Consider the following 14,406-nt stretch of genomic DNA (forward strand, 5'->3'; position numbering starts at 1 on the left):
ATATATATATATATATATATATATATATATATATATATATATTGCAAGATATAGCCATTTTCTTATAATTTAGAGTCCATTACTTACGTCCGTACGTCCGTCCTTGTCTCCGTTCATGCTTCAAATACTATTTCATTTCATTTATGTTTCGTATAAGAAAATAAATTTAAATTTGTTTTTCGATTTTATCTCGTCAGGTAATGATAATAAACCTTCTATTTTTATTTACCCGGTATTCTATGAGTTTGAATTTCATGATAGAAATATGTTAAAGTGAAACATTTCATTAAAAGCAAGAGCAACAAAACAAAATGGAAATTGTGTCGGGATACTCTCTCTCTCTCTCTCTCTCTCTCTCTCTCTCTCTCACTCTCTCTTTCTCTCCATACGAGTGTAAAGTTTTCAAGCGAAGTACGTCGAAAATTGTCATTCATATTATTGCGTGAAAAGTGAACAGAAATGGTTTTACTCCTAAAGAGATGACAAGATCAACTGCTTAAGAGAGCAGAGAGCAATTCGTCCTCGCAATATTAAAATTCATAACAAAAACGTAGTAAGCGCGTAGAATGTTGTCAAACGAACGCTCGAAATCAATCGACGCAACGTAAAATACAAAACGTACGCAAAACAAATTAAACGTAATAATAAACTCTTAACAAAAAAAAAACAAATTACGCGAAACAACGCGTTTTTAACATTCCAGCATTCAGTTTTAGTATTACGATCAAGTTGAACGAGTTACGATCTACTTGAATGCAGATTACAAAAATTCCATTGATAAATTTCGATTAAAAAAAATATTGCATTTTGGAGAAACAAAGATAAGGCGATAGATTATAGGGAACACTGCAAATACATTATTTGAGTGCAACAATTGTGGGCATATAGTCGAGGATAGCCTTTAGGAGATGGATAGAAGCCAACGGAGGATACGTGATACGGCTGTAGGGGGGATATAGAATAAATTATGGCGGCACATATAGTATCCTCTGTTGCATTTTGAACTACCGTTAAGTTTTGTAGACCCCTTTCAGTACTGATTATTCTATATATTAAAAACCGGAAGCAACGTAAGCAACGCAAGCATGCATATATATATATGCATATATGTATATATGTATATATGTATGTATATATGTATATGAATGTATGCACATGTACATGTATATATGTATATATACATATATATATATATATATATGCATATGCATATGCATATATATATACGCGTATTCGTAAATAATTAATCAACGGAGCGGCTGCATCGACGCGTAATGATGACGAAGATCAAAAGGGTGTGAAAACAATAAATAAAATACACACCTTTTGCTAGCGTATGCACATAACAGGGCAGAAGGGTCGATCGTCTTACATGCTTACATTTCATACACGTATAAATTTTATTGCAAAGGATCATAGGAATTTCATGTGCAGTATCATTTTAAGGATCTATGGCAAAGAAAAACAATAATCGCCTTTGCTAAAGAATCCTTTAAGCAGGCATCACTAACTTGTGCACAATACTGCGACGATTACAAGGTGGCGAGAAAATCGATACACACGGCATATATCGAATATCGTAAAAATTTTAAATCATATTTTCATACGATTAGTAGATAAGTCATGTATTTCGCCACACTGTGTATAAGTGTATAAGTGTTTATGAGAGTATTTGGCGGATGTCTGGCCCCCATCTCCGCACATCTGCAAATTTTATAACGTAAAAAATCAAGATCTAACCCTTACCAAATCTGAAGGCATAACTTAGAAACAAAAGTACGAAATTGATTTTCTATGCATCTATGGCCTGGTTCTTGACAACAGAACAAAACAACAACAACGAGAAATAATTTTAAGAAATCATTTCCAGTTCTCATAAAAAGTTTGATTAATTGCTTCTTATTTTTCTCCTTAATACGACCGAATCACTCAGCGGATTTTGCCTACTCGTCGTAACACGACGACTGTCAGCAAGAATATGAAGCGATGGTGGCCATTGCCTAGTCGGTATGCATCCATCGATAAGTGTTATGCCGAACCCTACCTTGAACTTGAAACTTGAACGCATGAACTAGGATATGGTAGGAGTAGTCCTTATCTAATCGACTATTTTATCGTTGATTGGCTCCTAAGCGCATAATTAAAATAATTGTTGATTGTGTAAATAAAACGCAGAACAAACTGGTTGAACAAATTAGGCATTCGAAGTGGGGATAGTTGAAAAGGAGACCTAGCTTAGAACAGATTAGATCTACTTCTATGTTGGATGTTCATGCATTTGGCATTGATTCTGCAAATTAAATCAACATAATGATGGTGTGCTGCTGCGCGCAGCTTTTGCATATATTCAATTAAATAAAACGCTTCACTGATTTCTCTTATTACAATTTAAAAGTCATTTTTTCCGGTTTCATAGATAAACAAATAATAAAAAAAAATTCACGTATGCAAGAAATTTGATTAAGGCTTCAAAATTATTTCTCTAATCAAAAAATTCCAAATTAAAAAAAAAAAAGAAAAAGAGAAACAATATTTAAAGCATTTTTCATTAAAATATATGCAAATTCTGCCATTAAGATGTGCGTTTTGTTCATCTGCTGCAGAAATGTGCACTCTCCCGAAGATTATCGTATATATGCATACATATATACATATATGGCTTATAAGAATTCAAAAAAAAAAAAAAAAAAAAAAAAAAAAAAAGAGAAATTTAAATTTTAACATTTGCCGAATTATATGCAATAAAAGATAAATTTTCGATTAAAATTGCGTCACATATCTCGCTTTATAGAGAGCACGAACGAACCTATTCCTACTTAAAAGAAGCGTGCAAAATGCCTTTGTGCATTCATGTCCAGCAGAGCACGAATGTTTTGAGAGAAACAAAAATCGATTAAAGTTTAAAGTAGTAAAGACTCCGCCCCCTCCCTTCCCCCCTTGTTACACACAGTTTCACCCCTCTTGAAGCTTTAGGAAAATACTCTTGAGATGCTATACTCTATTCATGAAAAGAATATAAAAAGAATCGATTTTTTAAAGTTTCAAAATCGATGCTGTAAAGCTGTCAAATATTGTTTGTCAGCCATTAACTTGATATTTACTAAAAATTGTGACACATCGATAAGATCGTCGTCGTCGTATTTCGAGAGATCAGTAATAAGAGATAATTATTACTTGCAAATATTCGTACCTCAGCATTTAAGTTTTTCAAAATCATTTTTATGGAATAAGAAAACACGTTCTATACAACACAACACAACACAACACAACACAACACAACACAAAACAACACAACACAACAACATACAATAGCAAGAGCGCTATCAAAAAATTAATTAAACATTTTAAGTAACTCTTCTGAAGACTAAGCAATAATTTTACGAAAATTTATGATATCCAAAGGTATGCTATTAAAAACATTATAAATTTGTAGTCTACACACAACGCTTAAAACTAGGCAACTACATAATTAATAGTTCATATATATATACAATTGCTAACAGCAGTGGCCATCACTTCTACTATTACGACTCGACTCGACTCAACTCAACTAAGCACTCAAGCGATAATGTCCACCCATTCTAAATGTTATAGAGTACCATAATATAATATAGGAATCTTTGCTTAATTTTGATCGCTGGGGCTGTGCCGCCACACCATTAACAAAAATTGTTAATATTACCATCAACTAAAATTGTAATTGCATTCCAAACACATGCATATTATTATTCTCGGTTTCAATTTGCATAGTGTGGTGGTGGTAAGGAATTAGTTAGTAGTGTTGTTTGAAATGGAATGAGAATGGAAAGGGAAAGGGAAAGAAAAGAAAGTACTGTAATATGATGGCGCTTAACACACAAGAAGGTGTAATAAAATTAGTTAAGAGTGCGTTTTTCCTACTATTACTCATTTCCGTTTCTAAGTGCATTTAAGTGATTGTTGTAGAATAAAAGAACTTTTTTTTTTATTTGCTTGCTTTTTATGCTATAAGCAAATGAAAAGCAAATATTCTGGCAAAGCATGAAAAAAAGGAAACCAGAAAAAAAAGAAAAAAAGAAGAAGAAGAAGAAGAAGAAAACTGATATCTATTCACTTGGCGCTTGGCACTCGGTAACGTATTGGTAAATATTTGTAATGCAATTTAAATTTTGGTTTGATTGCCTGCCCATGGTGATGGCATGTACTACCATATGTTACCATGAATAACGATAAAGATTTATATTTAACAAAGATTTTTCAAACATTACCTCTACTCTACTATTGTTTGGCTAATAAAAATAAATAAATAAATGAATTTAAGAAAAAAAAAAATAAGAAAAAAAAATGCTTTCTTCAAGTGCTTTTGATGTTGAGAATCTTAAGAAAAAAAAAAAAACCTTTTCAACGGACAAGATTCACTCAACCCTCTCTCTCTCTCTCTCTCTCTCTCCACCCCTTCAAAAACTACGTCGCGAACAGTTTCTAAAGAATTTATTTGGCGCTCGCTTTGTGACTGTCCTTTATGAGAATTCTGGAAACACTTGAATAATAACGAACTAAACATCTTTTATTTTCCTTCCTTTCCTTTTTATTTAACACCTTCTTTATCATTTGCCATCATCCGGCATAATTTCATATATATATATATATATATATATATATATATATATATTAAGGTTGTTTGTAGACATTTTTATGTTGTATCTGAACAAACCTTTCATGTGTTTTTGATATGAAGCTGACATAATTTCTTAGCAAGAAGAAGAAAATATTATTTTTTTTTATTCATTCATTCATTCATTCAGTTATTCATTCATTGAAGGCTCCACAATGCAACTGAGTAGTTTAAAATTTCCAAAATAACTTTAGCAAAACCTTTTTAAGATAAGGGGAAGTAAGAAAAGATTAAATTGTTTTGTTGTTACTTTTCAACGATGTAACGAGTAAAGTGTAAACTCCCTCTAGCTTGACGAGATCGTTGTCCCCCCTACAGCTTGTAACTAATTGTTTCATAAAAATCGTGTCAGTAGTTTTTAATACACCTTAGCACGTTAGCAATTCGCAAACGGGCGGAAATTACGCAAAACTAATCGATTGGTACGATTCATACGGCTACATATATATATATAAGAAAATCGTCGCTCATATGAGCTATGGTCAGTCAAAACGCGTTGTTGTTAAATCAAAATCAATATTATATTCAATGTTTCCGCGAGATTTCGTTCGTGATCCTCATCTTAACGGAAAATTTTAATATTTACTTAGCAATTAATAACGAGACGATGTCTACCTGGCAGCTACAGATCGCTTAATTGTAATTAATTCATTCTTAAGGCATGAACTTGGGAGAGGTGCACCTTGCACTTGTCTCTCAAGACAATATATTATGTATCCTGTTAAGCCTTCGGGGCCGAACGGAAATAGTTTTAGAGTAAACCCTTTTTAAATGGCTTTGAGAGTCCGAATATTATCTAAATCTCCATAAGTTGAAAATTAAAATATTTTCCTCATATTATGAAACTACAGCGCTAGCCATTCATTAAGCGTACATATGCGATTTTGTTAAGAAATAAATTACGAATTCATTTGTTAGAATAACGATCTAGATCTTAAATGCGAAATATTTCGCAGCTCCGTGCCTTAGTTGTTAACCAAAACATGGCAATATATGTATGTATTAGATAGTATTCGGAAAAATATTTGCGTCTAAAAAATGCGAGTAGAGATTTTACCAGACCACGGTCCACCATTAAATACCTCAAGGTACCCTACATATATATTCATATAACAATTTTTCAGAGTAAAGTCTTAAATAAGCAATAGTCGAAGAAGTGATTCGTTCCGAATCATTTTCTATAGCTTTAGGCCTTGGACCAACACACACGTCAGTGCATCAAATTTCATTAAAATATATCCAAACTAAGGGGGCAGTAGGTTCAACAGAAAAAAAAAAAAAAAACAAGACGGACAGACACAAGCTGAGATCGATTCAGAAAGTGATTCTAAACCAATCGGTGTAATAATACATGGGTCAGTCTTAAATATTTTTGAGTGCTGGATACTGTCATACATAAGTAATTATAGTTCGGTACCAACAAATGATGTGAAGTATAAAAAGTTTGATCATTTCTTCAATAAACAGTTATGCAGCGGCTTAATAATAATGTTAAGTTGATTTTCAAATTATCAATGTATTTTTCGAGCGTGGTTCGAGTTGCTCCTGTTTGAAATAAGATGACACCCCAAAAATCTTCTCAACTGAATTAAATCCCTTCGGGCGATTTCATCAAAATGAAATCTAACATCACTTCTAGATTACCTTTAAAACATCTCGACTGGTGTTGTTAAATACAAACTCCAGTAAATAAATTAAATTCCAATCAAAAAAAGGCTTTCGAACCGCCTCACTTCCTTTTCGAAACAATGCAGGACAATGCGTGGAGGTCACGATCCCATTTTTTCGCCTTATTTAATAATATATTCAATTTCATATATAATACGAGTTGATTTTTGACAATTGCGAACACATACATATATAAAGTGTAGATCGTATCCATTAGTAGATTGCGTACAACTGTACTACAATTTTTTGGTAATGAATGTAAAAGAATATAATTGAAGGATCGCCATTACGGAATAAATGATGATGGAGGAGCTGCGAGATAAAAGCATTGCGCTGAGCGAAAAATTTATCTAAAAAAAAATCTAATCTCTCCTTTTAATTAGGCGCGGCACTTCGAGAACGATTTAAATTGTCTGACAAGGATAAACGTCGATAATAAAACTTTTTTATTGTCATAAAATGAACGCGTAGTATATGATGAATTTTTTTAATGGTTTTATATAAGTCATCCATATCGATTTTGTCGTCATTGTCAACCGAGGTACGAGCCGCGAAAAATTTATTATTTACTTAAAAATATAATAATAATTGTAACTGAGATGATTATGTGTTATGTTATGTTATGTTATGTTATATGTGACTTAAGATGTTCGACTGCATCTGTTTGCAGAGTTGAAGTACCTCCCCCTCCTCTCTCCTTTCCCACCGCGGCCCCTTTTAACACGCTCGCTCCTCCCAGATGAAGTTTCTTTCAAAGAAGTTTATGAATATATTATTTGCAAAGATTATAAATAAAAAATTTTAAAAGTTTTTTTTTTTTTTTTTTTTTTTAAGGAAAAAAAAAAACATGCTTTCTCAACCATTATATTTACCGATACATATTTATAACTGTATTGTGGTTATCGCTCTTCCTTTCGCCTAGAGTAAAAATATCCTTTTTTTTTTTTTATTTTTTATGACTTTTTAATATGTAAACGTTGCTGTTTTATTGTTATTTATTAATAGTGTGATTATGTTTTTTTTTGTAGTGTAGAATTTTTTCTTTTTAATTATTATTTATTTATTTATTATGTAAACACTTTTTACGAAACTTTAATTAAAGTAGAATCTTCACTGACTTCAGCAGACACATAATTTTGTTTTAAAAATTTATTATTTTAATAAACTATGTTTAGAAGGAGGTTAATAATAATAAGTTAAAAATTTACTTTCCTTCGCCCTTCTCCCTCTGCTAGTGAGCTTTTTAATTTTATTTATTTTATTATTTAGTTTTTATGTTTGTTTCGATGAACAATATGAAGGAAAGAGAAAATGTAAAATGAAATTTTCAATGTATACATAAGTATACATATATATACATATATATATATATATACATTATATATGTACATTAATAGATATATATATATATATATATATATATATATATATATATATATATATAATCTAACATATGAATATAATTATGAAAGGCAAGGTAGTGCACGCATTGCCAATGTTAATAAATTTCACCTTCAATGCTTGCCGTACTAACATACATACGTAACATAACTCACGTTTAGACAAGTTGAGAGACACTTTACTAAAATTTTTTCACACACACAAGCGTACGATTGTTTCATACACATATTTTTATTTTTTGAAAACTTTTTTTTTTTTTTTTTTTTTTTTTTTTTTTTTTTTTTAAGCCTAAAAGTAGGCAAAACAAATATTTAAAAGAAAATAGAAAATTCAACGAATAAAAAAAAGGAAATGAAAGAAACATCAAATATAGAGATTAAGGAAAACTTTAAAGAAAAATTTATTTTAAAAAGTAATTAAAAAACTTTTAATCATTAAAACATAATATATACAACAAGCATATATATATAATATTTTTATTTTTGTTTTTTTTTTTTTCTTTAGTAAAAAGGCCATATTCTCCCTTAGGATGAATCTTGAATACCTATCAATTTAAATGATTTATCGCTAATAGTCGCGACGTATTAACGATGTCAACGGATTGATGAGGCCACCAAGTCTTTTAACGAATGCAACAATGCAATATTATTCGACAGAATTTTATGAGTAATTGATTTAGTAGCGGCAAGATAACGGTTTCGGTTATAAGCAATTGCAATAACGATTACGTATAAATGATGCATAATTACTTGCGCGATACTAGCGCACTACCTTAAATCATTTTTCTGAGGAAATCTTTAATAGCAGTTGTTTTAAAATTGTACTTTCAATATTTTGCAAGATATACATGAGGAAATTATTAAAATGAAAAGAGATTAAGTTTTATTTTTACTTTAGGCAAAGATATATTTTAGAAAAGTTTTGCGTCGGCCTTTTAACCGTTTGTGTGGATTCTTCATTAAAATTCGTAATTTTTGATCAAAATGTAAGGGGAATTTTCATATTCTAGCGTGCGTGCATAACACTCTTTTCAACATAGTTCCTATTTGATAATGCAATCCATTGAATGGAACGATTATTGCCGATTTTATATGACCTTTTAATGAAAAATTTGAATTAAGTATAGCAAAACGATAAAAATAAGCTATTGATGCGACTAAGTCAAAAGATTTAATCAACGGTAGTAACTAAAGCTTTCACGTAGACATAAGTTAAGAACATCCTACTTCCGGCAAAAAAAACAAAAAAACTTTTTCTTTAAAATAAGAAAAAATATCTTATTCAGCGGGTGAGATTAACACAATTTTCACTAATATTTTTAAACTAAAACAAGTAAGATACGTATATTCAGTCACGACAACGTCCTTTACACCCATAACCAATATCCGACGTGTATCGTCGTGACGTCCGCGATATTTAATTTAAAAGTAATATACTTAGTTTGTTGCATTCTACTCTCTGAACCTTTTTATTTGATAATTGTAGTGAGCCACATTTTTAGACAGATAATATATGCGTGAGATATGTACAGAATAATTTTCAACAATCTGCCTTGTTTATCTTACAAGTAATATAAGCAGAAAACATCGGAAAAGCGATATACATCACTTGTAATTTGTGTAGACATAGGCGATTATTTTCATTTTTGTACCGCCGGACCGGTCGTAGAATGTAAATGCCACTTTTCATCACTGTATCTAATGTCGTTCGTAAATAACGAAAAAAAAGCCAAATCTTCTTTATTCTTGAAAACAGATATAGTCTGTCTCAGATTACGTTGCACTATGGTTGCGCCAGTTAAGCGATTTGTCTTATTCTCAATACCAATGTGTGCGCAATAATTTCCAATGTATTCGCCTCATTTTTGCGACCAGTAAAAATGTTTACCGTAGACATTGCGCGGACGTACCGACGCATATACTTAAACCGGTTTACAATTAATTTCATACCCATCAAGAATATATGCTTTAGTTTATGGGATCTATGGAGCTTCCTTCTGGGTGTTGCGAACGATTTGACAAAATGAGAATGCCCCCCCATCCTTCGGTTAAGAATATAAGAAACAAAATTTGTCCGAATGTACTGGATTTGCACAAAAGCTCTCTAGCAAAATGCAATGAAGTGGTTACGCCGCAATCGCCTTATTTCGTGGACATAAGTCGTCGTGAATTTTTTATCTTTTCAATAGTAGACCATAAAACGAAATGTTTTACTCGAACCTTATGACTATATAGCCGAAGAGTTAGAATTTTCCAATTTATTAAATTTAACCCGAATTCAAAATCATATAAAATAAGAAAAAGCACTTAATTTTAAGGGGCTTGGAATACATATTGGGGGATTAGATAAATTTGAGAATTATAGAATATAGATAGAGAATTATAGTGCATTTAAGATGGCATCGCCAAATGCAGAAATAATATCTTAACCGAGTCTAACGAATGAATTATATAAGCATTTTATTACCCACTCTCGATAAGGTCCTCTTCGTTTCAGTGAACTAATTATTATTATTCTTGATCTTCTATTCTTCTTCCTATTGGATATGCATTATTTTCCTCAATTATTTTCATCGTTTAACTTGATAACATTTATTTATTGATTAAGAAGAGGTATACTTTCAACTCTGACTGACGGTGTAAATAAATTAGTCAGATTACTTTATTCACTCAGTAGTTTATGAAATAATTTAATTTAAGTGCTGCATTGCAAAAAAGATTATCCCCACCTTTAATTAAAGTATACTTTGTTTTTAATTTCCATAAATATTAAAAATTTTCCTTTTCTAAAGCAAACACTGGAGCGTAGCTAGCATTAAACAGTTCACAGCTTTCAAGCCAAACGCCTCTTGAAATGGTTTATTAAAAAGAAAATGTGAGAGAAAAAAAAAAAAAAAAAAAAGAAAAAACGCATAAAACAGTGTAACATACTTTTTTGGGGTCATTTAAAAGATCTTCAACCGTCTGTGCAAAATATATATAAAATACTTATTAAATGCAATTATTATATATTTTCGAAACAGTTAGAAGAGAGCGAACAAAAAGCATAATAATAAAAAGTACGGCAGCATTATATTTATTCTAATCTATCTATCATAATAATATTTCTTTTAAAAAACCATCAATAAATTGTATTTCGATTTGTCGTTCCATTTGAAATATACATAACTCCGGTTTAATCATGTCCATTTGCCGTAACTGTTTTGAAAAGCTTAAGCGGTTGCAAAACTTTGAAAACTTAACAAATATACCCTCGATAATAAAGAAATATTTTTAGCTTACAACATAGCCTACATCGATCACGCATCTACAAAACCCAACAGAAATTTCTTTTTTAGCGCTAACTGAAAGAATAAAATGGCCCCAATCGATCAACAAGCTCACCGACCTCAACAACCCGTTCACGTAAATAACGTCTATAGACATCTATTGCGTGTGCTTGTCGATGCACAAGACGTCTACAGCGGTCCTATATACATGTCCTTAGTATTATAACACGAAGAAAAAGAAGTGCGTTTTTTGAAAGCATTCACTGATTTTTAAAATGAACGTCAACATGTTAAAATATTTTCATATCGATATGAAGTATAAGCGGATAATATTAAAGACTCGGCCTAATTGTCTTAATGGTTAAATTTTATATTGTTCTCTCGTGAGTCAATTTTGATAAAAAATAATTTGAACATATTTAATAACTCGATCCATTTGAATTTTGTATGGCATCATTTTCAATTTTATAGTATTTTAGTATTAATTAAAGTAATTTATACGCTAATATAATATGCAGTACTTTACGGAGCCAAGCGACAAATTAAAATAAAATAAAACAACACTGAACATAAGAATATAAATTTTTTTCTTACATTATAGTCAGGACAATTCGATTAGATAAAAAGAGAGAGAGTTTGTTAAAATTTTTACGACGTATTAAGAAAAAAAAAAAAAAACCTATATCTAATGAAGCGGGCAACCGCAACAATTAACGCGAAGACAGTAGATTTGGATTTATTTTGTAAATTCATTGTGTTTGTCCTTTTAGGGACCTACAAAATCCAATTCAAAAAATGTTGTACTTGCTACAAATGAAAAATGATAAAGATAATTGAAGACAGTAAATTTCTAACTAAGCGGCTTAGATCTCTATAAAGCCACTTGACACTGTTCTTAGGCTCTTCTACATCAGCTTAACGCTCACACCCTAAAATTAGAGATAAGTACTGCGTGTTATTTTACATTAGAAAATAAAAAGGGATAAAAATTTACAATCAAAATTTCAAGGACAAAGAAACTAACCACCATGATAAAGTTAAGGAAATAAATAAATGAATGTATAATTAATGGATATCTTGAGTAGAGATACAGAAACCGATCGACAATACTAATTTGTTCAATATATTCTGGATATCATTCAAATAATAAAAGATATTCAACATTTTTCAATTCTATAAACAACCCAAGCGCGCAAATAAAAACAATTATAAATAGAAGAAAAATTTTTGAAATTATTACTTTAGAGTACATTTCCGTAAGTTAAAAACGAATTAAAAAAAAAAACAAGTTGCTGACAGTGAGGCAAGACGGACTGCTTTTACTCCAAGCTCGAGCTTTAGAGATAAGACAGAGAGAGGGGAGCAAGAGTCGTACTATTAGTAAATTACCAAAGTAATCAAATATCAGTGCATAGATAATATCGAAGAAAATGCCTCTATAGCGACATAATGTACCATCAATTCTATCTCACAAAAATCCATACAAACTAAACATATCTTTTGTCTACTGCGTCAAAAGGCAACAGGGAAGAGTTATTTGCTTGCGATTGCGTTTGTAATTGCTAGCTAAAAGAGCCGGCTGCTAATTTGTTCAGCAAATATTTATTTTTTGTAAGAACGCACCCTCTGGATTATGCTTTTCCTTTTCTTTTGACAATGCTTTTTTTAGCGTATGAGCTACGATCGATAGATATTGTTGCAAAGGTGTTAAAACTGCAACTATTTGAAATCTTTGAAGATTTCTTATGATTACATTACCAGTCCACTGACAAACTCATTTTTTGTTTTCACAAGATGCTATTCGGGTCAATTAGACCAGGTTTCTAATTTTCTACTCTATCTGCAATTTCGATTTCGAGGAAACATTGTTAACCTGTGTATAATTCCATGTAAAAGTTTTTATTCATCTCGTTTTTAATTGCTTTCGCAAACAGTGCATAAGGCGTTGTAGATTAAATAAAAATTAAAAATGTGCGAAAGATCTAAGATTTCAGGACATCATTTCTGTTAAGGTTCAATAGACGGTTTTAGTTTTCTATAGTATGTAAAAAAGAGCTTATCACATGAAATAATTTTCTCTTGAAATTTCCCATCTTTCCCCCAGGCCTGCGAAAAAATTACACGCATCAAATGAGTGTTAGCCTTTCCAAACGAAAATCACCATCGTCCTCAAGCCGACCATTGAATGCCTATAAGGCTGAGATCGATTCGAAATGTGTCTACCCAAAAATTAAGAGTCCGTTATAAATATTTTGATCTTAATTACAAATTTGGAATTTCATTTAGGAAAAAAGGCGTTCGGCTTAAAATTGTCGGGGTAGAGAATAAGGAAGCATTTCTTAATATTCAAAGGCAATTCTATAATTCTAAGATTGCAGAGGAATAAAAAATTGATGAAAAAGAAAATTATTATAATAAAAATATAAGCCTGCACTGAAACATTTTAATATATATATATATATATATATTTCTGAAAACACAATTTTTCAAAACCCTCCGATACAAGTAACTTACGTAGTGAAATTTTCGGGAAATTAATTAACAGCTGATTTATTAATAAGAGGTTGGCATTGCTTCTGATCGAAAATTAAACTTTTACACTTAAATACTCGTCAAGCGTACAGAAATGAAAATTTAAAAGAACAAAAGAACTTTCACTAGCTATAGACATGTAAATTATATTACAGTTTTTTTTAATTTAAATTTGCATCTGCTATTTTATGGGCGGCAGATCAACTTACTTTGAATATACCTCGTGCGAATAGCTGCAATGTTGCCAGTTTTTAAAATTTTGAAAAATCTTTCTCTAAAATATTCATACTCAACAACATCCTCGAATATCTTGTATCTTTGCAGCCAAATACACTTTTTTTAAACTTGCCATAACATCTCCTCTAAAATCGAAAAAGCGTTGCAAACTCAACATGGAGATGCGTGAAAACTTTTCAGCCCGTCACAATTGATGTCGAACAGTTCGCAGAAATTTGCGGCAACTAAAGATTGCAAACATTTACTTTTTCCAAAACTTATCCTAAATAACCAGGAAATGTTTATACTTGACGGGACGTATTTAAGTAATAAATTTTGGACATCTACAAGTCTCTCTTAGACATGTATTGTGTTTTAAGAAACGTAGACGTTAGTGATTAACTATCGTCGCATATACGAAAAATGTGTGAATGTGTTTTCCTTAATTTTGTGTTTATCGCTAGCAGCAAACAAGGTAACCACTCAAGATACGAAAAATACCTGTTTCTAGTGGTTTAAAAAAAAAAAATGCGTGTGCATTAAAATTCTCGGTATTCTTCTTGATATGTATGCAGATTTTCTTTAAGTTCATCTCTTTATCTCAGAAACTAAAAAACCTTAAACCGTTAAAGCCGATACAGTCCCTCGTACAATTTGTTTCTAATTT

The 14,406-nt window shown here is 31.0% G+C and overlaps 1 protein-coding gene across 5 annotated transcripts in view; it reads right to left on the minus strand.

Moving 5' to 3' along the window:
- The window catches only part of LOC119644711 (sex-lethal homolog), a 67,246-nt gene that overhangs the window by 52,043 nt on the left and 797 nt on the right, over window positions 1-14,406 (minus strand). The window contains exon 1 of one of the 5 annotated variants that reach the window (XM_038044427.1): window positions 7,195-7,308. The exons of 3 other annotated variants lie outside the window; for them this stretch is intronic. In XM_038044427.1, the coding sequence (XP_037900355.1) occupies window positions 7,195-7,202 (8 nt within the window). In that variant the 5' untranslated portion in view covers window positions 7,203-7,308. Of the gene's footprint in view, window positions 1-7,194; window positions 7,309-14,406 lie in introns of those variants that run through there. One more of the 5 variants, XM_038044428.1, reaches the window with a different exon arrangement.

This window comes from Glossina fuscipes, unplaced genomic scaffold (genome assembly GCF_014805625.2).
Source record: "Glossina fuscipes isolate IAEA_lab_2018 unplaced genomic scaffold, Yale_Gfus_2 0, whole genome shotgun sequence".
In the NCBI taxonomy this organism is placed as follows: domain Eukaryota; kingdom Metazoa; phylum Arthropoda; class Insecta; order Diptera; family Glossinidae; genus Glossina; species Glossina fuscipes.